Here is a 24,606-nt window from a genome sequence, read left to right as displayed (position 1 = left end):
TAAGCTTAAACAGGGAGATCTACAATAAGGGCACGTTCCGTCATTGAGATACAATATCTGCCACTTATCGAAGGGGTTTCCAGAGTCCCATCAATTAGGAAATCAGCAAGGGTCATGGACGTCTTTTGATAACTTACTGGTTACATCACTTCGAGAAGTCTAAAGCTACTTTCATACCGAAGCTAACCGAATAAAGTTACATGCCCTTTTCGGATCTATTTTGTGATGTGATGAAGGAACCTAATTCTTCTCACAGGGCAGAAAGGTAACACAGAAGACTTGCAATAATTCAACATGGAGAATATATGGTTCCCTGGATTTTGAGGCCATTACTCACCTGCCTTGATACAAGTAAGACGTTCCTCCTCCTCATACTTCTGATCGCCCATCACATATGTCACTTGCTCTTCCTGTATCTCCTCAACTTTAATCCTCATGAAGTCTTCATCCTAAATAACCGTATAACCAATAAAACGTATGCCTTACTTAATATGTGGCTTAATGGTTTGGTATTTGGTGAGGCCTCACTTCCATCTACCTGATGATCCTGATGGACATTAGAATTTTCCCTTGGATGAACCTGGGAATAAAAAGGACTGGGACATTTTCCCGGTGGATTAGAGTAGATGGATCCATCTAAAAGAAACACAGACACAAAATAACTTACTACATTGTTTATATGTGATGATCAGTTAGATCTATGGGAGGGACCAAATCAACAATAGTAAAGCTGGCCATACAGATCAGATAAGCTGGCGTTACATTTGTGATTTCAGACAGCCGTTTCTTGAGCGACTTGCCGTTCACGCTTGGTCTGTGAGAGTTGTCGTTAGAAGACGACGACCCCATAAGTTAATACGACAGATCACCAATCGATATCTGCCTTGATCTGAGGACTGGTCCGGGCTTCTATTGATGGGAAGCAAATCTGTCATATGACATGGAAGACGGCTGTTGTCTGAACACTCGAACATGAACATGCATTCTTGGCCAAGCGTGCATGTTTATTTCAATGGATTGAGTTCCTGACACCAATGCCAGCAGCTTATTTCCTGTTGGAACAAAGGATCTGGCATGTCGAAATCCAACATGCCCAATCCCTCTTTGCCCTTACGACTGACATTAGATCCTCAGCCTATCTTGCCGGTTCAGCCCAATTTCCCCTTACCCGATAATATGAGGGGTTGGTTGTTCTCCATCATGACGTCCTTGTACTGATCCTTGTGTCCTTCTATATACTCCCACTCCTCCATGGAGAAATAGACGGAGACATCCTGACATCTTATAGGAACCTGACACACAATGAGACAGTCATCACCCCGACACCTTCATAGTGTTACTATATAATGTCCCAGCATTCCCGGTAGTCCTCACCTCTCCGGTCAGCAGATGAATGATCTTGTTGGCAAGTTCTAGGATGTTCTGCTCATCATTTCTTTCATGTATCCGGGTCTTGCACCTTCCTTTTGACACATGCGGTTCCCAGAGAGGGGTCACATTTTTACTGGACTTCTTTACAGGCCCATATTTCTGGTAATTACAAAGAAAATAACCAGTAACATCATCTGTAATGTTCTGCAAGTCTCCTCACTGATATCGCTCCTCTACAATCTACGCAGCAGCCAGACTCCGCACTAGTTTTCCATTCCCTCTCGAATTCAGAATTCCACAGTGCTGCGCCTCTTACATCTCCTCCCTCATCGCGGTCTACCACCGAACCCGTGCTCTCCAACGATCTATGATTAACATTCTCAATAATCCAAACCTTCCACTCCAGTCTCCATGATTTTTCTTGTGAGTGGCTGGGTGACCGACTCATGCAGCTTTACGCCTTTCACAATTTTGTACAACACATGGCTGGATCATTGTACAAATCAGGCACTTTTACCTCGTGTCACACCTTTTTACCTCGTAGATTGTAAACTCTTGCGACTCCTCTTGTTTGAATTGTTACTGTAATGTCTGATTTTATTTGTATGAGAACCCCCTGAATTGTAAAGTGCTGCAGAATATATTGGCGCTATATAACCCTTCCTGTCCTGTAAATGTAGGGTGCTGGTACTTAACTAACAGTGCCGTGCATTTGCTGTGCCTGCCTGATCACATGATGGGAAAGGGAGTTGCGTCTGTGATTGACAGGTGCCACTTCGCTGCAAATTTTGATGCGGGATACAGCGGTCAATAGCGGGTGCAGCCTCACAGGAAAGGATTTTATGGGACAGCCCTGAACCTAACAAAACTTTATTAAAGGACGATAAGTTGAATTAAATTTTCAACCTTAAAAACTATGTTAATGTGTTACTATGAGAGAATCCTGGGAATACCTCAGTTTTGCACTCACAGTTACCTTTGCATTTTACATGAACAGGTAGTAATCCATGCAGGTATTCCAATGCATTATTAAAAACAATACAATGGAAAAGTCTACAAAGAAAGGCAAAGAAATGGATCCAGCGCTGTATCCTCTGTGTCTTTAAAATAGGAAACTATTTCCAAGTTTTATTATACAATGAAAAAATAAAAACAATAGCAATGCAGGTAGATATTCCCGGATAAATGGAGGGATTGTGGCAGTATGAGCGGTGCCTACGCGTTTCTGACGCCTACTGCGTCCTTAGTCATGGCTTCTATCCTGTCTCATTGTCAGTCCTGGAATATCTACCTGCATTGCTATTGTTTTTATTTTTTCATTGTATAATAAAACTTGGAAATAGTTTCCTATTTTAAAGACACAGAGGATACAGCGCTGGATCCATTTCTTTGCCTTTCTTTGTATCCTATACGTGTGCCGACACGAGGACCCGTGCGCGATTCTATACAACTGCGATAAGGTGAGCTGGAGGAACCCTCCCAATACTTTCTCCAATGGAAAAGTCTACTTGTGGGACAAAAATAAAATGATATAAAGTTTAACAAAATCAACCGGTTAAACAAAGACACGTAAAAAAAACAATAAACACAGTTTTCAGTGAAGGCTCTTTGAGCTGACCACCCAAAATTGCACAGAAAAGTTATCTTTTATGGGGACGGACCCTCTCAAGTAAAAGAGTACACAGAATGCAAGTGTGTATTGCAGTCAGCAAACATGTACAGCACACAAATAAACAGCCCATCATTCTTAGTCCCCAGCACGGCTCCCCTCTCATTCCTGGTCCCCAGCATGGCTCCCCTCTCATTCCTCGTCCCCAGCACGGCTCCCCTCCCATTCCTGGTCCCCAGCACGGCTCCCCTCTCATTCCTGGTCCCCAGCACGGCTCCCCTCTCATTCCTGGTCCCCAGCACGGCTCCCCTCTCATTCCCTGGCCTAGCATGGCTCTTATCTCTAATCTTGTTCCCCAACATAGGTCTACAGCATGGCTCCCCTCTTATTCCTGGTCCCCATTACGGCTCCTCCTCTAATTCCGAGTCCCCAGCATGGCTCCCCCTCTCATGCTTTTACAGTACTGTACGCCAGTATGTCTCCTCCTCTCATTCCTAGTTCCCAGCCAGACTCCGCTATCTATATCCCACCTCTATGCTAACCTTGAGATGTGTCCTCAGGGGACTACGCTCTTTTGCCATCACGTGCACCACAGGTAACTAACCTATTCAGGGAACGTTACTACCTTTGTACGGTTGGCCACTTCACCTCTGTATACTATGGTACAATAGGGAGGATAGTCCTAGGTCACTCCTGCCTTTGAGGGTTTTACTTAATAATTCTATAGTGATTGTGGCACAATCCTGTCCGGTGAGACGCTTATTCTCCTGGGACTGTTTTTACTTATGTTTTTTAATTGTTTTTGTACTATGTCTGTCTAATTATTGTAGGGGGGGGGGGGGTATCTTGTCCTCTGAGTGGGGACTAATATAGTTTATATATTTCTCATACTTTTTGATTGATTGATTTATTTATTAGTTCATTAGACATATTGGTTCTGTGTCTTGACACCCCAGTGGCAGTCTGTAGGCTTCCTTGCTCAGCAATTGTGGGTGTTGTTCAGTGCAGCATTGACACGTGTTGCACCCTCCCCTCCCCTAACAGCCTCCCTCCCCTCCTATGAAGCTCCACGGTGCTGGAAACGCTCCTTCTCCTGCTTTCTCTGCTCCGATTATGCGCCACGATGCTGGCCGATTCTCTCCTCTGATTTGGCAAGCAAGTCTCCTCCCGCTCTCTCCAGTCTGGTGATGCTGCATGGCGTGGGTCCGTGTCTAGATGATTTACAATGCATGTAAGTCCAATTTGTGGTCTTTTTAACCCCTTAAGGACGCAGCCTGTTTTGGCCTTCAGGACACAGCTAATTTTTTCAAATTTGACCTGTCAATTTATGTGGTAATAACTCCGGAATGCTTTTACCTATCCAAGCGATTCTGAGATTGTTTTTTTGTGACACATTGGACTTTATGTTACTGGCAAAATTTGCTCGATACATTAAGTATTTAGTTGTGAAAAACACCAAAATTTAGCGAAAAATTTCAAAAATTTGCATTTTCTAAATTTATATGTATCGGCTTCTAAGACAGATAGTAATACCACACAAAATTGTTTCTAATTAACATCCCCAATATGTCTACTTTATATTTGCATCGTTTCTTGAACATCCTTTTATTTTTCTAGGGCGTTACAAGGCTTTAAACTTTAGCAGAAATTTCTCACATTTTCAAGAAAATTTCAGAAGGCGATTTTTACAGGGGCCAGTTCAGTTGTGAAGCGGATTTTAGGGCCTTATATATTAGAAACCCCCAATAAGTCACCCCATTTTAAAAACTTTACCCCTCAAAGTATTCAAAACAGCATTTAGAAAGTTTCTTAACCCTTTAGACGTTTCACAGGAATTAAAGAAAAGTAGATGTGAAATTTTAAAATGTCTTTTTTTTTTTGCAGAAATTCATTTTTCATCTATTTTTTTTGTAACGCAGAAAGTTTTACCAGAGAAATGCAACTCAATATCTATTGCCCAGATTCTGCAGTTTTTAGAAATATCCCACATGTGGCCCTAGTGTGCTAATGGACTGAAACACCGGCCTCAGAAACAAAGGAGCACCTAAAGGATTTTGGGGCCTATTAGAAAATATATTAGGCACCATGTCCGGTTTGAAAGGCTCTTGCGGTGCCAAAACAGTGGAAATCCCCCAAAATTGACCCCATTTTGGAAACTAAACCCCTCAAGGCATTCACCTAGGGGGTGTAGTGAGCATATTAACCCCACAGGTGATTGCAACATCGAGTGCACACCAGTTTCTGCCAGTGAAAATGGGATTTTTTCCATAGATATGCCAATATGTGGTGCCCAGCTTGTGCCACCATAACAAGACAGCTCTCTCATTATTATGCTGTTTCCCGGTTTTAGAAACACCCTACATGTGGCCCTAATCTGTTGCCTGGACATTCGACCAGGCTCAGGAGTGAGAGAGTACCATGTAAAATTAAAGAGGCTCTGTCACCAGATTTTGCAACCCCTATCTGCTATTGCAGCAGATAGGCGCTGCAATGTAGATTACAGTAACGTTTTTATTTTTAAAAAACGAGCATTTTTGGCCAAGTTATGACCATTTTTGTATTTATGCAAATGAGGCTTGCAAAAGTACAACTGGGCGTGTTGAAAAGTAAAAGTACAAGTGGGCGTGTATTATGTGCGTACATCGGGGCATGTTTACTACTTTTACTAGCTGGGCGTTCTGATGAGAAGTATCATCCACTTCTCTTCAGAACGCCCAGCTTCTGGCAGTGCAGATCTGTGTCGTCACTCACAGGTCCTGCATCGTGTCGGCCACATCGGCACCAGAGGCTACAGTTGATTCTGCAGCAGCATCAGCGTTCGCAGGTAAGTAGCTACATCGACTTACCTGCAAACGCCGATGCTGCTGCAGAATCATCTGTAGCCTCTGGTGCCGATGTGTCCTCGCTCGTCTGACACGATGCAGGACCTGTGAGTGACGTCACAGCGTGATCTTTGGAGAACACGGCTGTGTCTGCACTGCCAGAAGCTGGGCGTTCTGAAGAGAAGTGGATGATACTTCTATACACAACGCCCAGCTAGTAAAAGTAGTAAAAACGCCCCGATGTACGCATAATACACGCCCAGTTGTACTTTTACATTTCAACACGCCCAGTTGTACTTTTGCAAGCCTCATTTGCATAAATACGAAAATGGACATAACTTGGCCAAAAATGCTCGTTTTTTAAAAATAAAAACGTTACTGTAATCTACATTGCAGCGCCGATCTGCTGCAATAGCAGATAGGGGTTGCAAAATCTGGTGACAGAGCCTCTTTAAGGCCTAATTTGACAATTTACAAAATATTGGATCACAATTGCAGAGGCTCTGATGTGAAATAATAAAAATAAACCCCTGGGAAGTGACCCCATTATGGAAACTGCACCCCTCAAGGCATTTATTAAGGGGTGTAGTGAGCATTTTCACCCCACAGGCCTTTTCCATGAATGATTGCGCTGCGGACGGTGCAAAGTAAAAATTTAAATTTTTCCCTAGATATACCATTTCAGTGGCAAATATGTCATGCCCAGCTTATGCCACTGGAGACACACACCCAAAAAATTGTTAAATGGCGACTTTTTTATCACATGTTATCCTTTTTTTTTTGGGAGGCCAGATGACCAAAAAACTGCAATTCTGGCATATGTTTTTAGTTCTTTTTATACGCCGTTGACCACGTGTTATAAATGACATGTTACCTTTATTCTGCAGGGTAAGGTGTTAGTGGTATATTTGAAGCCTTCCACCGCAGGACTTGATATTTTGTATACTCTACAATAATTAATAATTGAATCACTGGAATAGGACTAGAGTTTCGTTTAAAATGTCACACGCCGGAACCAGCGTTTACTCCAGCACGAGGAAACAAGTGCTCTGAGGAATCTCTGCCACTGCAGAAGATTGAAACTTCAATACAGCTCCAACTTCATTTGTGCCCCCTGTCAAGGAGGTTATCTGGCCTTATCTCCCCTGAGGAATTCTGGCCATAAGGAAACGCGTCGGGAGAAAATAATGATTGATTGCCTAAAATCATATAAAAGAAACAAGTGAGGCTTCCCAGTCCCCAGCCATAAGAACGGAACAGGACTTTAACACACTACGGAACGGGTAGGAGGGGTCATTACCCCACAGAGTTTTATATATATCCTCCTGGGAAATAGATCACTCACATGTTTTTGCAACAATTTGGAGCATTTTTCTTTAACTCTGCAAAGAAATGATGATATCACCAATATTGAATTGACTTTTTTTTGCATTGAGCACTACATCTCCTGTACTATAAGGAAGATTTTTTTGTAAACAGTCTTGTCCTGGTGTGTCATTTGTTTTACACACTTTATTCTGCAGGTCAGTCCGATTCCGGTGATACCTATTTTATAGCACTTTTTTATGTTTTACAACTTTTTGCACAATAAAATTACTTTTGTAAAGAGAATGGATTTTTTTCTGTCGCCAAGTTGGGAGAGCCATAACGGTTTTAATTTTTTCGTCGATGGAGCTGTATGAGGGCTTGTTTTTAGCGAGACGAGGTATAGATTTTGTAGGTACCATTTTTGGGGACATGCGACTTTGTGATCACTTTTTATTTCAATTTTTGGAAGACAAAGTGACCAAAAAAATAGCAATTATGTCAGTATTTTTTAGTTTGTTTTTTTTATGGCGTTCACTGTGCGGAATAAATAACATAATATTTTTATAGTTCAGGTCGTTACGGTCGCAGCGATACCAAATATGTATGGCTTTATTATTTTTTTCAATAATAAATGACTTGATAAGTGAAAAAGGGCGATTGTGTTTTATTTTATTACTTGAAATTTTTATTTTTACACTTTTCTTTAGTCCCACTAGGGGACTTGAAGCTCCAACTGTTTGTTTGATGTTCTAATACATTGCACTACCTATGTAGTATATTAGAACTGTCAGTTGTTCACTGACAGCAAGCCGATCAAGCTCCGCCTCTGGACGGGGCCTAATCGGCTTCCGTAATGGCAGATAGGAAGCCATTGTTAGGTCTCCTGTTGCCATAGTAGCAGTCGCCAGCTTTGCCATCACATGGCAGGCTGCCGATTTCATACAAACCACTTTAATGCAGCGATTGATTGGATTGCTGCATTGAAGGGGTTAATGGCAGGGAGCGGAGCTAGCTCCGGTTCCTGCCTTTAAAGTGGGATGTCCTCTGTAACATACAGCGGACACCCACTGCTGATAACGCCGGCTTAGCTTCTGAGCCGACACCATCTTGCCGATGGTACCGGAAGCCTTTTGGGCCCCGCCAACAACGGGGCATAGGAGGATTTCGTTACTGGCAGACCGGGAGGTAAGTATTAGGCCTCCGATCGCCTTTGCAGCCACCGGCAACCCAGCGATCACGTTGCTGGGGTGCCGGTTGCTATAAACTCCTCACATGCTGCGATCTCTATTGAACGCAGCATGCGAGGGGTTAATCGGTCGGATCGGAGGCTAGCTCCGGTCCTGGCCGATACCTCAGGGTGCCAGCTGTAACATACAGCTGTCACCCGGCGGTGATGTCGCTTGCTCAGCTCCTGAGCCAGCTCCATCTGTTTCACGTACAGTTACGTGGAATTGCGGAAAAACACCAGCCCCCATCACGTAACTGTACGTGAAAATGCGGGAAGGGGTTAAAGAGGTTCCTACTGAAAAAGTTGTTAAAAAAAAGTGGTCTTTGGTCGCATTAGGAAGTGGTCTGTTTATAGCCGGGCAGCTTCCATAGACTATTATAGTTTGTGAAAATCGGTCACAGAGAAGTTAGTCTGGATGGGGGTGGTCACCTGGGGAAGTTTCACTGGATTTCTTTTTTTAAGTTTTAATACCCCCCCCCCTCCCTTCCCCTCAATACATAGATATATATTGCAGATTGATTCTGCATAAAGATTATTATTTTTGTTATTACTAGGACGCCCCGTTAGTATATACAGAATCCCTCACCTCGCCCGTCAGCAGGTAGACAATCTCCAGGGTCAGATTCAATATCAGCTCAGTATTATTCCTCCTTCCTTCCACCATCCTCAGTGAATCAGTCTGATGACGCATAGAATATTTCATCTCGACCCCAAGACCTGTAAGAAATAAAAGAAAAAAAAATTTGAATTAACCAACAAAAGCCGATTTCTATATACACATTCAAGGGGTGTTCCCATCTAAGATCTTTATGGCATATCCACAGGATATGCCATAAATGACTGATAGATTCGGGTCTAAGCTCTGGGAACTGCAACTTAGTCAAGAACGGGGAACCCCCGACCCCCTGGTAAGGCGGCCGTGTAAAGAAGTAAATTAAGAGGGCCGTGTATATGCGCGACAACCTTTTCCATTCATTCTCTGCCTCGATGCAGCGGCCACATCCCCGCTTGGTCCCTGGGAATATGCCATAAATGGGAATAATCCTTTAAGCGTTCCTACAGGGCCATCATTAGAGACATGTGCGGTGTCTTGGCCTTCAAAAGACATAGTAGGTGGCATTTTGCGATGGACTGGCCTAGGACTCGAGAAATTAATTCAGCTGCTTTGGTTTATAGGCTTTAAAACAGGACTACAAAATCTAATAGCGAGTGCCCGATTTGCCACATCCAATAAACATTATGGGGGGACATTAGGTTCTTGACGGTCGGCTGTTGTGTATCTGCATTCACGGCAGCTTGTCAATCACTGAGGAGGACGAGGGGAGGCGGGACAGCGATCCCATAAAAACACCGGACTCATGATTTTGAGTCCAGTGTATTCTCTGATCACTCCTATTAGCAAAATGGTACATTATTTTTTTTGGGTGCCGTTTTGGCGAATAGGAGAACAGACGTATTCCTGTAAACCGCTGCCCTTACCCAGGAAGGCAAATTGAGGTGACAGATCTAATGCAGATCATTAACAGGGAACAGTATTTTGTAGGCACCAGAAGTATTAGGCCGGGTTCACACGTAGCGTAAATACGGATTCCATCAAAATCGGCAGCGTAATACAGTAGCAGCAGAGGGGATGAGACGTGAACAAACCTCCTCCGTACGCTGCGTAAAATAACATTTATAAATTGACCTGCGGTGCGTTGTTTTTTTTTAATGTTGCAGAATCGTTGCTTTTATGTTGCGATTTTTGCGGCGGAAAAGCTGCGATTCCACTGCAAAAATCGTGACTTAGGAAATTGAACAAATCTTATATTTACCCAGAATTCTGTGCTTCTTCGTCCAGGCCAGCCTCCTGGGATGACATTTCATCCCATGTGACCTCCGCAGCCAATCACATGCTGCAGCGGTCACATGGAATAAAATGGCAGTAGTAAGCCGGGCTGCAGGACGGCAGAGGGACGCGTCGCCATGGCTACGGGGACTTTTTTTTTTTTTTAAACGTGCAGTTTTCCGCAGCGGACATTCCCGTAGAAAAACTGCACCACAATTGAATGCGGTTTTTCTACCGGAATTCCCTGCGGGAATCAGGGCGGATACGCTGTGTGCTTTTATGCAGCGTATCCACCCTGTGTGAACATAGCTCTACTGTACGTCTGGTATTGTGACCATCTTCACTACATAGATTCTACCAATCCATGTCTAGGGTAATTCTATGCCCTTATAGGATCGCCAAAGAAAAACCTAAGTAACTAATAAAGACTCTCGTGCCTACTGGTTCCAAAAAAAGATCATTTCTTCTTGCCAAAGAAGGGTTTTTCGCTCCAACCATCAGTATTATTGTCTGTTGTTCATCGGTAATGGTGGAGGTTTACGCCAATTTTCACACAATATAAAGGAGTCTAATCTTACCAGCCAATTACGTTATATAGCGGCCTAGGACTAAAAGACTATCAAATGGAATTTCATTGGTTCTCGCAGATACACTCAAGCAGTCTTCCCTGGTCACCTACTAATAAGATGTCCACGTGATTTAATTTGAGGATATCTTGCGTAGATATTTGGAGATACTCTACCAAAAAGTATTATCCAAGACCTTATAGATCTTTACCTTCATCATCCCACAAAGCCCCTCCAAGTAGTGTTTTCATATGGACGATAGGTTTGCTTGTCTGCTTTTTTTCCAAAAACAGCGCCACGCCTGTCCCTAGGTTGTGTGTGGAATTGCAACTCAGCCCCATTTATTTCAACGGCGCCGAGCTGCAATCCCAGACACAACCCACCATGTCATGTCACCAATAAAAGACAACAACATAGACAGCAGATCCCCAACCCTAGGATGTCTGATTGTTTTGGACCGTTCTGTATCTCACGTGGTAACACGGGTCACATCTTCTAGTATTGTCCAACATTGCAAACTCCTGTATGTGGCTATCATACGGGACACCAGAGGCTGCTCCTCCTGTATGTGTCTATCATACAGGACACCAGAGGCTGCTCCTCCTGTATGTGGCTATCATACAGGACACCAGAGGCTGCTCCTCCTGTATGTGGCTATCATACAGGACACCAGAGGCTGCTCCTGCTGTATGTGGCTATCATACGGGACATCAGAGGCTGCTCCTGCTGTATGTGGCTATCATACGGGACACCAGAGGCTGCTCCTGCTGTATGTGGCTATCATACGGGACACCAGAGGCTGCTCCTCCTGTATGTGGCTATCATACGGGACACCAGAGGCTGCTCCTCCTGTATGTGGCTATCATACGGGACACCAGAGGCTGCTCCTGCTGTATGTGGCTATCATACAGGACACCAGAGGCTGCTCCTGCTGTATGTGGCTATCATACGGGACACCAGAGGCTGCTCCTGCTGTATGTGGCTATCATACGGGACACCAGAGGCTGCTCCTCCTGTATGTGGCTATCATACGGGACACCAGAGGCTGCTCCTCCTGTATGCGGCTATCATACGGGACACCAGAGGCTGCTCCTCCTGTATGCGGCTATCATACGGGACACCAGAGGCTGCTCCTCCTGTATGCGGCTATCATACGGGACACCAGAGGCTGCTCCTCCTGTATGCGGCTATCATACGGGACACCAGAGGCTGCTCCTCCTGTATGCGGCTATCATACGGGACACCAGAGGCTGCTCCTCCTGTATGCGGCTATCATACGGGACACCAGAGGCTGCTCCTCCTGTATGCGGCTATCATACGGGACACCAGAGGCTGCTCCTCCTGTATGCGGCTATCATACGGGACACCAGAGGCTGCTCCTCCTGTATGCGGCTATCATACGGGACACCAGAGGCTGCTCCTCCTGTATGCGGCTATCATACGGGACACCAGAGGCTGCTCCTCCTGTATGCGTCTATCATACGGGACACCAGAGGCTGCTCCTCCTGTATGCGGCTATCATACGGGACACCAGAGGCTGCTCCTCCTGTATGCGGCTATCATACGGGACACCAGAGGCTGTTCCTCCTGTATGCGGCTATCATACGGGACACCAGAGGCTGCTCCTGCTGTATGCGGCTATCATACGGGACACCAGAGGCTGCTCCTCCGGTATGTGGCTATCATACGGGACACCAGAGGTTGCTCCTGCTGTATGTGGCTATCATACGGGACACCAGAGGCTGCTCCTGCTGTATGTGTCTATCATACGGGACACCAGAGGCTGCTCCTCCTGTATGTGGCTATCATACGGGACACCAGAGGCTGCTCCTGCTGTATGTGGCTATCATACGGGACACCAGAGGTTGCTCCTGCTGTATGTGGCTATAATACAGGACACCAGAGGCTGCTCCTCCTGTATGTGGCTATCATGCAGGACACCAGAGGCTGCTCCTCCTGTATGTGGCTATCATGCAGGACACCAGAGGCTGCTCCTGCTGTATGTGGCTATCATACAGGACACCAGAGGCTGCTCCTGCTGTATGTGGCTATCATACAGGACACCAGAGGCTGCTCCTCCTGTATGTGGCTATCATACAGGACACCAGAGGCTGCTCCTCCTGTATGTGGCTATCATACAGGACACCAGAGGCTGCTCCTGCTGTATGTGGCTATCATACAGGACACCAGAGGCTGCTCCTCCTGTATGTGGCTATCATACAGGACACCAGAGGCTGCTCCTGCTGTATGTGGCTATCATACGGGACACCAGAGGTTGCTCCTGCTGTATGTGGCTATCATGCGGGACACCAGAGGCTGCTCCTCCTGTATGTGGCTATCATGCAGGACACCAGAGGCTGCTCCTGCTGTATGTGGCTATCATACAGGACACCAGAGGCTGCTCCTGCTGTATGTGGCTATCATACAGGACACCAGAGGCTGCTCCTCCTGTATGTGGCTATCATACAGGACACCAGAGGCTGCTCCTGCTGTATGTGGCTATCATACAGGACACCAGAGGCTGCTCCTGCTGTATGTGGCTATCATACGGGACACCAGAGGTTGCTCCTGCTGTATGTGGCTATCATACAGGACACCAGAATACTGTATTATACCAACAAGACATCCTCAGGACAACAGTCTGCTCCTCCTGCATTGTAATAAGGACAAATTGTACACCATAGTCTGCTCGCCCAGTATTAGAATTAAAGGCGTGACAACAGTGTCTGCTCCTCCTGTATAATGTCAGACAGCACACCAGTCTGCTCCTCCTGTATTATGATAGACAGTAAGTACACCAGAGTCTGCTCCCCCTGTATAATGTCACACAGTACACCAGAGTCTGCTCCCCCTGTATAATGTCACACAGTACACCAGTCTGCTCCTCCTGTATAATGTCACACAGCACACCAGTCTGCTCCTCCTGTATAATGTCACACAGCACACCAGTCTGCTCCTCCTGTATAATGTCACACAGCACACCAGTCTGCTCCTCCTGTATAATGTCACACAGCACACCAGTCTGCTCCTCCTGTATTATGATAGACAGTAAGTACACCAGAGTCTGCTCCTCCTGTATAATGTCACACAGCACACCAGTCTGCTCCTCCTGTATAATGTCACACAGCACACCAGTCTGCTCCTCCTGTATAATGTCACACAGCACACCAGTCTGCTCCTCCTGTATTATGATAGACAGTAAGTACACCAGAGTCTGCTCCTCCTGTATAATGTCACACAGCACACCAGTCTGCTCCTCCTGTATAATGTCACACAGCACACCAGTCTGCTCCTCCTGTATAATGTCACACAGCACACCAGTCTGCTCCTCCTGTATAATGTCACACAGCACACCAGTCTGCTCCTCCTGTATTATGATAGACAGTAAGTACACCAGAGTCTGCTCCTCCTGTATAATGTCACACAGCACACCAGTCTGCTCCTCCTGTATAATGTCACACAGCACACCAGTCTGCTCCTCCTGTATAATGTCACACAGCACACCAGTCTGCTCCTCCTGTATTATGATAGACAGTAAGTACACCAGAGTCTGCTCCTCCTGTATAATGTCACACAGCACACCAGTCTGCTCCTCCTGTATAATGTCACACAGCACACCAGTCTGCTCCTCCTGTATAATGTCACACAGCACACCAGTCTGCTCCTCCTGTATAATGTCACACAGCACACCAGTCTGCTCCTCCTGTATTATGATAGACAGTAAGTACACCAGAGTCTGCTGCTCCAGTGTTATAACAGATGAGACACTGAAGCTTGCCGTCTACTGTACCAGAATCCGCTTCCAATATGTTATAACTAAAAACATAGAGTGCACCAGAGTCTGCTCCTTCTGTATTCTAATAACGAGACATAGCGGGACACAGCAGTCCGCTCCTACTGTATATGACATTTAGTATAAGGGTACAATACATTACCCGCTGCCAGGCTTATCAATGTCTCCTTTGTGCCGGGTCCTCAGTGCCGCCCCCTCCTCACCTCTGACCCGGATGTTATGACACTTCACTTTCTTGTCTATTAAATGTAGCTACACGAGCCTGGCCACGCCCCTTAACCTAATTCGTCAGATCTTTGGAGAGTGGCGGCCATTTTCTTGTGGTCTAATACAACCCAGAAAGATGTGGAGATGAAGATTCTGTTTTCTTACGTGTGATTGCAGAGGAGACAGCTCCAGTGTATTCGTGGCTGAAAGAAGTAAGACAGTTCCTCACCTGACTATCAATGAAACTGCAGAGACAGTTCCTCAGCTGTCAATATGAGACAGTTCCTCACCTGTCAATATGAGAGTGCAGAGACAGTTCCTCACCTGACTATCAATGAAACTGCAGAGACAGTTCCTCAGCTGTCAATATGAGACTGCAGAGACAGTTCCTCAGCTGTCAATATGAGACTGCCCAGACAGTTCCTCAGCTGTCAATATGAGAGTGCAGAGACAGTTCCTCAGCTGTCAATATGAGACTGCCCAGACAGTTCCTCAGCTGTCAATATGAGACTGCCCAGACAGTTCCTCAGCTGTCAATATGAGACTGCCCAGACAGTTCCTCAGCTGTCAATATGAGAGTGCAGAGACAGTTCCTCAGCTGTCAATATGAGACTGCAGAGACAGTTCCTCAGCTGTCAATATGAGACTGCAGAGACAGTTCCTCAGCTGTCAATATGAGAGTGCAGAGACAGTTCCTCAGCTGTCAATATGAGACTGCCCAGACAGTTCCTCAGCTGTCAATATGAGACTGCAGAGACAGTTCCTCAGCTGTCAATATGAGACTGCAGACAGTTCCTCAGCTGTCAATATGAGACTGCAGAGACAGTTCCTCAGCTGTCAATATGAGAGTGCAGAGACAGTTCCTCAGCTGTCAATATGAGAGTGCAGAGACAGTTCCTCAGCTGTCAATATGAGACTGCCGAGACAGTTCCTCAGCTGTCAATATGAGACTGCCGAGACAGTTCCTCAGCTGTCAATACGAGAGTGCAGAGACAGTTCCTCAGCAGTCAATATGAGAGTGCAGAGACAGTTCCTTAGCTGTCAATATGAGACTGCAGAGACAGTTCCTCAGCTGTCAATATGAGAGTGCAGAGACAGTTCCTCAGCTGTCAATATGAGACTGCAGAGACAGTTCCTCAGCTGTCAATATGAGAGTGCAGAGACAGTTCCTCAGCTGTCAATATGAGACTGCCCAGACAGTTCCTCAGCTGTCAATATGAGTGCAGAGACAGTTCCTCAGCTGTCAATATGAGAGTGCAGAGACAGTTCCTCAGCTGTCAATATGAGAGTGCAGAGACAGTTCCTCACCTGTCAATGAGACTGCAGAGACAGTTCCTCAGCTGTCAATATGAGAGTGCAGAGACAGTTCCTCAGCTGTCAATATGAGACTGCCCAGACAGTTCCTCAGCTGTCAATATGAGAGTGCAGAGACAGTTCCTCAGCTGTCAATATGAGACTGCAGAGACAGTTCCTCAGCTGTCAATATGAGACTGCAGAGACAGTTCCTCAGCTGTCAATATGAGAGTGCAGAGACAGTTCCTCAGCTGTCAATATGAGAGTGCAGAGACAGTTCCTCAGCTGTCAATATGAGACTGCAGAGACAGTTCCTCAGCTGTCAATATGAGACTGCAGAGACAGTTCCTCAGCTGTCAATATGAGACTGCAGAGACAGTTCCTCAGCTGTCAATATGAGACTGCAGAGACAGTTCCTCAGCTGTCAATATGAGACTGCAGAGACAGTTCCTCAGCTGTCAATATGAGAGTGCAGAGACAGTTCCTCAGCTGTCAATATGAGAGTGCAGAGACAGTTCCTCAGCTGTCAATATGAGAGTGCAGAGACAGTTCCTCAGCTGTCAATATGAGAGTGCAGAGACAGTTCCTCACCTGTCAATGAGACTGCAGAGACAGTTCCTCAGCTGTCACTATGAGAGTGCAGAGACAGTTCCTCAGCTGTCAATATGAGACTGCCCAGACAGTTCCTCAGCTGTCAATATGAGAGTGCAGAGACAGTTCCTCAGCTGTCAATATGAGACTGCAGAGACAGTTCCTCAGCTGTCAATATGAGACTGCAGAGACAGTTCCTCAGCTGTCAATATGAGAGTGCAGAGACAGTTCCTCAGCTGTCAATATGAGAGTGCAGAGACAGTTCCTCAGCTGTCAATATGAGAGTGCAGAGACAGTTCCTCAGCTGTCAATATGAGAGTGCAGAGACAGTTCCTCACCTGTCAATGAGACTGCAGAGACAGTTCCTCAGCTGTCACTATGAGAGTGCAGAGACAGTTCCTCAGCTGTCAATATGAGACTGCCCAGACAGTTCCTCAGCTGTCAATATGAGAGTGCAGAGACAGTTCCTCAGCTGTCAATATGAGACTGCAGAGACAGTTCCTCAGCTGTCAATATGAGACTGCAGAGACAGTTCCTCAGCTGTCAATATGAGAGTGCAGAGACAGTTCCTCAGCTGTCAATATGAGACTGCCCAGACAGTTCCTCAGCTGTCAATATGAGAGTGCAGAGACAGTTCCTCAGCTGTCAATATGAGACTGCAGAGACAGTTCCTCAGCTGTCAATATGAGACTGCAGAGATAGTTCCTCAACTGTCAATATGAGACTGCAGAGACAGTTCCTCACCTGACTATCAATGAAACTGCAGAGACAGTTCCTCAGCTGTCAATATGAGACTGCAGACAGTTCCTCAGCTGTCAATATGAGAGTGCAGAGACAGTTCCTCAGCTGTCAATATGAGACTGCAGAGACAGTTCCTCAGCTGTCAATATGAGACTGCCGAGACAGTTCCTCAGCTGTCAATATGAGAGTGCAGAGACAGTTCCTCAGCTGTCAATATGAGACTGCAGAGACAGTTCCTCAGCTGTCAATATGAGAGTGCAGACAGTTCCTCTGCTGTCAATATGAGAGTGCAGAGACAGTTCCTCACCTGTCAATATGAGACTGCAGAGACAGTTCCTCAGCTGTCAATATGAGACTGCAGAGACAGTTCCTCAGCTGTCAATATGAGACTGCAGAGACAGTTCCTCAGCTGTCAATATGAGAGTGCAGAGACAGTTCCTCAGCTCTCAATATGAGAGTGCAGAGACAGTTCATCACCTGTCAATATGAGACTGCAGAGACAGTTCCTCAGCGGTCAATATGAGACTGCAGTGACAGTTCCTCACCTGTCAATATGAGACTGCAGAGACAGTTCCTCACCTGTCAATATGAGAGTGCAGAGATAGTTCCTCACCTGTCAATATGAAAGTGCAGAGACAGTTCCTCAGCTGCCAATATGAGAGTGCAGAGACAGTTCCTCAGCTGTCAATATGAGAGTGCAGAGTCAGTTCCTCAGCTGTCAATATGAGACTGCCCAGACAGTTCCTCAGCTGTCAATATGAGACTGCAGAGACAGTTCCTCAGCTGTCAATATGAGACTGCAGAGACAGTTCCTCAGCTGTCAATATGAGACTGCAGAGACAGTTCCTCAGCTGTCAATATGAGAGTGCAGAGACAGTTCCTCAGCTGTCAATATGAGAGTGCAGAGACAGTTCCTCAGCTGTCAATATGAGACTGCCGAGACAGTTCCTCAGCTGTCAATATGAGACTGCCGAGACAGTTCCTCAGCTGTCAATACGAGAGTGCAGAGACAGTTCCTCAGCAGTCAATATGAGAGTGCAGAGACAGTTCCTTAGCTGTCAATATGAGACTGCAGAGACAGTTCCTCAGCTGTCAATATGAGAGCGCAGAGACAGTTCCTCAGCTGTCAATATTAGACTGCAGAGACAGTTCCTCAGCTGTCAATATGAGAGTGCAGAGACAGTTCCTCAGCTGTCAATATGAGACTGCCCAGACAGTTCCTCAGCTGTCAATATGAGTGCAGAGACAGTTCCTCAGCTGTCAATATGAGAGTGCAGAGACAGTTCCTCAGCTGTCAATATGAGAGTGCAGAGACAGTTCCTCACCTGTCAATGAGACTGCAGAGACAGTTCCTCAGCTGTCAATATGAGAGTGCAGAGACAGTTCCTCAGCTGTCAATATGAGACTGCCCAGACAGTTCCTCAGCTGTCAATATGAGAGTGCAGAGACAGTTCCTCAGCTGTCAATATGAGACTGCAGAGACAGTTCCTCAGCTGTCAATATGAGACTGCAGAGACAGTTCCTCAGCTGTCAATATGAGAGTGCAGAGACAGTTCCTCAGCTGTCAATATGAGAGTGCAGAGACAGTTCCTCAGCTGTCAATATGAGACTGCAGAGACAGTTCCTCAGCTGTCAATATGACACTGCAGAGACAGTTCCTCAGCTGTCAATATGAGACTGCAGAGACAGTTCCTCAGCTGTCAATATGAGACTGCAGAGACAGTTCCTCAGCTGTCAATATGAGACTGCAGAGACAGTTCCTCAGCTGTCAATATGAGAGTGCAGAGACAGTTCCTCAGCTGTCAATATGAGACTGCCCAGACAGTTCCTCAGCTGTCAATATGAGAGTGCAGAGACAGTTCCTCAGCTGTCAATATGAGAGTGCAGAGACAGTTCCTCAGCTGTCAATATGAGAGTGCAGAGACAGTTCCTCAGCTGTCAATATGAGAGTGCAGAGACAGTTCCTCACCTGTCAATGAGACTGCAGAGACAGTTCCTCAGCTGTCACTATGAGAGTGCAGAGACAGTTCCTCAGCTGTCAATATGAGACTGCCCAGACAGTTCCTCAGCTGTCAATATGAGAGTGCAGAGACAGTTCCTCAGCTGTCAATATGAGACTGCAGAGACAGTTCCTCAGCTGTCAATATGAGACTGCAGAGACAGTTCCTCAGCTGTCAATATGAGAGTGCAGAGACAGTTCCTCAGCTGTCAATATGAGACTGCCCAGACAGTTCCTCAGCTGTCAATATGAGAGTGCAGAGACAGTTCCTCAGCTGTCAATATGAGACTGCAGAGACAGTTCCTCAGCTGTCAATATGAGACTGCAGAGATAGTTCCTCAGCTGTCAATATGAGACTGCAGAGACAGTTCCTCAGCTGTCAATATGAGACTGCAGAGACAGTTCCTCACCTGACTATCAATGAAACTGCAGAGACAGTTCCTCAGCTGTCAATATGAGACTGCAGACAGTTCCTCAGCTGTCAATATGAGAGTGCAGAGACAGTTCCTCAGCTGTCAATATGAGACTGCAGAGACAGTTCCTCAGCTGTCAATATGAGACTGCCGAGACAGTTCCTCAGCTGTCAATATGAGAGTGCAGAGACAGTTCCTCAGCTGTCAATATGAGACTGCAGAGACAGTTCCTCAGCTGTCAATATGAGAGTGCAGACAGTTCCTCTGCTGTCAATATGAGAGTGCAGAGACAGTTCCTCACCTGTCAATATGAGACTGCAGAGACAGTTCCTCAGCTGTCAATATGAGACTGCAGAGACAGTTCCTCAGCTGTCAATATGAGACTGCAGAGACAGTTCCTCAGCTGTCAATATGAGAGTGCAGAGACAGTTCCTCAGCTCTCAATATGAGAGTGCAGAGACAGTTCATCACCTGTCAATATGAGACTGCAGAGACAGTTCCTCAGCGGTCAATATGAGACTGCAGTGACAGTTCCTCACCTGTCAATATGAGACTGCAGAGACAGTTCCTCACCTGTCAATATGAGAGTGCAGAGATAGTTCCTCACCTGTCAATATGAAAGTGCAGAGACAGTTCCTCAGCTGCCAATATGAGAGTGCAGAGACAGTTCCTCAGCTGTCAATATGAGAGTGCAGAGTCAGTTCCTCAGCTGTCAATATGAGACTGCAGAGACAGTTCCTCAGCTGTCAATATGAGACTGCAGAGACAGTTCCTCAGCTGTCAATATGAGACTGCAGAGACAGTTCCTCAGCTGTCAATATGAGAGTGCAGAGACAGTTCCTCAGCTGTCAATATGAGTGCAGAGACAGTTCCTCAGCTGTCAATATGAGACTGCAGAGACAGTTCCTCAGCTGTCAATATGAGAGTGCAGAGACAGTTCCTCAGCTGTCAATATGAGACTGCAGACAGTTCCTCACCTGACTATCAATGAAACTGCAGAGACAGTTCCTCAGCTGTCAATATGAGACTGCAGAGACAGTTCCTCAGCTGTCAATATGAGACTGCCGAGACAGTTCCTCAGCTGTCAATATGAGAGTGCAGAGATAGTTCCTCAGCTGTCAATATGAGACTGCCGAGACAGTACCTCAGCTGTCAATATGAGAGTGCAGAGACAGTTCCTCAGCTGTCAATATGAGACTGCAGAGACAGTTCCTCAGCTGTCAATATGAGACTGCAGAGACAGTTCCTCAGCTGTCAATATGAGAGTGCAGAGACAGTTCCTCAGCTGTCAATATGAGACTGCCCAGACAGTTCCTCAGCTGTCAATATGAGAGTGCAGAGACAGTTCCTCAGCTGTCAATATGAGAGTGCAGAGACAGTTCCTCAGCTGTCAATATGAGAGTGCAGAGACAGTTCCTCACCTGTCAATGAGACTGCAGAGACAGTTCCTCAACTGTCAATATGAGAGTGCAGAGACAGTTCCTCAGCTGTCAATATGAGACTGCCCAGACAGTTCCTCAGCTGTCAATATGAGAGTGCAGAGACAGTTCCTCAGCTGTCAATATGAGACTGCAGAGACAGTTCCTCAGCTGTCAATATGAGAGTGCAGAGACAGTACCTCAGCTGTCAATATGAGACTGCCCAGACAGTTCCTCAGCTGTCAATATGAGAGTGCAGAGACAGTTCCTCAGCTGTCAATATGAGAGTGCAGAGACAGTTCCTCAGCTGTCAATATGAGACTGCAGAGACAGTTCCTCAGCTGTCAATATGAGAGTGCAGAGACAGTTCCTCAGCTGTCAATATGAGACTGCCGAGACAGTTCCTCAGCTGTCAATATGAGACTGCCGAGACAGTTCCTCAGCTGTCAATACGAGAGTGCAGAGACAGTTCCTCAGCAGTCAATATGAGAGTGCAGAGACAGTTCCTCAGCTGTCAATATGAGAGTGCAGAGACAGTTCCTCAGCTGTCAATATGAGAGTGCAGAGACAGTTCCTCAGCTGTCAATATGAGACTGCCCAGACAGTTCCTCAGCTGTCAATATGAGAGTGCAGAGACAGTTCCTCAGCTGTCAATATGAGACTGCAGAGACAGTTCCTCAGCTGTCAATATGAGACTGCAGAGACAGTTCCTCAGCTGTCAATATGAGACTGCAGAGACAGTTCCTCAGCAGTCAATATGAGAGTGCAGAGACAGTTCCTCAGCTGTCAATATGAGAGTGCAGAGACAGTTCCTCAGCTGTCAATATGAGACTGCAGAGACAGTTCCTCAGCTGTCAATATGAGAGTGCAGAGACAGTTCCTCAGCTGTCAATATGAGACTGCAGACAGTTCCTCACCTGACTATCAATGAAACTGCAGAGACAGTTCCTCAGCTGTCAATATGAGACTGCCGAGACAGTTCCTCAGCTGTCAATATGAGAGTGCAGAGACAGTTCCTCAGCTGTCAATATGAGACTGCCGAGACAGTTCCTCAGCTGTCAATATGAGAGTGCAGAGACAGTTCCTCAGCTGTCAATATGAGACTGCAGAGACAGTTCCTCAGCTGTCAATATGAGACTGCTGAGACAGTTCCTCACCTGTCAATATGAGACTGCCGAGACAGTTCCTCAGCTGTCAATATGAGAGTGCAGAGACAGTTCCTCAGCTGTCAATATGAGAGTGCAGATACAGTTCCTTAGCTGTCAATATGAGACTGCAGAGACAGTTCCTCAGCTGTCAATATGAGACTGCAGAGACAGTTCCTCAGCTCTCAATATGAGACTGCAGAGACAGTTCCTCAGCTGTCAATATGAGAGTGCAGAGACAGTTCCTCAGCTGTCAATATGAGACAGTTCCTCACCTGTCAATATGAGAGTGCAGAGACAGTTCCTCACCTGACTATCAATGAAACTGCAGAGACAGTTCCTCAGCTGTCAATATTAGAGTGCAGAGACAGTTCCTCAGCTGTCAATATGAGAATGCCGAGACAGTTCATCACCTGACTATCAATGAAACTGCAGAGACAGTTCCTCAGCTGTCAATATGAGACTGCAGAGATAGTTCCTCAGCTGTCAATATGAGACTGCAGAGACAGTTCCTCACCTGACTATCAATGAAACTGCAGAGACAGTTCCTCAGCTGTCAATATGAGACTGCAGACAGTTCCTCAGCTGTCAATATGATAGTGCAGAGACAGTTCCTCAGCTGTCAATATGAGACTGCCCAGACAGTTCCTCAGCTGTCAATATGAGATTGCAGAGACAGTTCCTCAGCTGTCAATATGAGACTGCAGAGACAGTTCCTCAGCTGTCAATATGAGACTGCCGAGACAGTTCCTCAACTGTCAATATGAGAGTGCAGAGACAGTTCCTCAGCTGTCAATATGAGACTGCAGAGACAGTTCCTCAGCTGTCAATATGAGAGTGCAGACAGTTCCTCAGCTGTCAATATGAGAGTGCAGAGACAGTTCCTCAGCTGTCAATATGAGACTGCAGAGACAGTTCCTCAGCTGTCAATATGAGACTGCAGAGACAGTTCCTCAGCTGTCAATATGAGACTGCAGAGACAGTTCCTCAGCTGTCAATATGAGAGTGCAGAGACAGTTCCTCAGCTCTCAATATGAGAGTGCAGAGACAGTTCATCACCTGTCAATATGAGACTGCAGAGACAGTTCCTCAGCGGTCAATATGAGACTGCAGAGACAGTTCCTCACCTGTCAATATGAGACTGCAGAGACAGTTCCTCACCTGTCAATATGAAAGTGCAGAGACAGTTCCTCAGCTGTCAATATGAGAGTGCAGAGACAGCTCCTCAGCTGTCAATATGAGACTGCAGAGTCAGTTCCTCAGCTGTCAATATGAGACTGCAGAGACAGTTCCTCAGCTGTCAATATGAGAGTGCAGAGACAGTTCCTCAGCTGTCAATATGAGACTGCCCAGACAGTTCCTCAGCTGTCAATATGAGAGTGCAGAGACAGTTCCTCAGCTGTCAATATGAGAGTGCAGAGACAGTTCCTCAGCTGTCAATATGAGAGTGCAGAGACAGTTCCTCACCTGTCAATGAGACTGCAGAGACAGTTCCTCAGCTGTCAATATGAGAGTGCAGAGACAGTTCCTCAGCTTTCAATATGAGACTGCCCAGACAGTTCCTCAGCTGTCAATATGAGAGTGCAGAGACAGTTCCTCAGCTGTCAATATGAGACTGCAGAGACAGTTCCTCAGCTGTCAATATGAGACTGCAGAGACAGTTCCTCAGCTGTCAATATGAGACTGCAGAGACAGTTCCTCAGCTGTCAATATGAGACTGCAGAGACAGTTCCTCAGCTGTCAATATGAGAGTGCAGAGACAGTTCCTCAGCTGTCAATATGAGACTGCCGAGACAGTTCCTCAGCTGTCAATATGAGACTGCTGAGACAGTTCCTCAGCTGTCAATACGAGAGTGCAGAGACAGTTCCTCAGCAGTCAATATGAGAGTGCAGAGACAGTTCCTCAGCTGTCAATATGAGACTGCAGAGACAGTTCCTCAGCTGTCAATATGAGAGTGCAGAGACAGTTCCTCAGCTGTCAATATGAGACTGCAGAGACAGTTCCTCAGCTGTCAATATGAGAGTGCAGAGACAGTTCCTCAGCTGTCAATATGAGACTGCAGACAGTTCCTCACCTGACTATCAATGAAACTGCAGAGACAGTTCCTCAGCTGTCAATATGAGACTGCAGAGACAGTTCCTCAGCTGTCAATATGAGACTGCCGAGACAGTTTCTCAGCTGTCAATATGAGAGTGCAGACAGTTCCTCAGCTGTCAATATGAGAGTGCAGAGACAGTTCCTCAGCTGTCAATATGAGACTGCCGAGACAGTTC

The 24,606-nt window shown here is 46.2% G+C and overlaps 1 protein-coding gene across 1 annotated transcript in view; it reads right to left on the bottom strand.

Annotated features, from left to right (window-relative positions):
* Positions 1 to 24,606, bottom strand: part of LOC142662998 (uncharacterized) — a 79,345-nt gene that overhangs the window by 20,514 nt on the left and 34,225 nt on the right. The window contains exons 8-12 of the mRNA XM_075841292.1: positions 8,925 to 9,055; positions 1,375 to 1,530; positions 1,169 to 1,292; positions 539 to 636; positions 338 to 449 (exon numbers count right to left, since the gene is read on the bottom strand). Coding sequence (XP_075697407.1) covers positions 338 to 449; positions 539 to 636; positions 1,169 to 1,292; positions 1,375 to 1,530; positions 8,925 to 9,055 — 621 coding nt within the window. The remainder of the gene's footprint in view (positions 1 to 337; positions 450 to 538; positions 637 to 1,168; positions 1,293 to 1,374; positions 1,531 to 8,924; positions 9,056 to 24,606) is intronic.

Source organism: Rhinoderma darwinii, chromosome 11 (assembly GCF_050947455.1).
Source record: "Rhinoderma darwinii isolate aRhiDar2 chromosome 11, aRhiDar2.hap1, whole genome shotgun sequence".
In the NCBI taxonomy this organism is placed as follows: domain Eukaryota; kingdom Metazoa; phylum Chordata; class Amphibia; order Anura; family Rhinodermatidae; genus Rhinoderma; species Rhinoderma darwinii.
The sequence above is the reverse complement of the archived record's forward strand: the minus strand, read 5'-3'. Positions and strand labels throughout refer to the sequence as shown.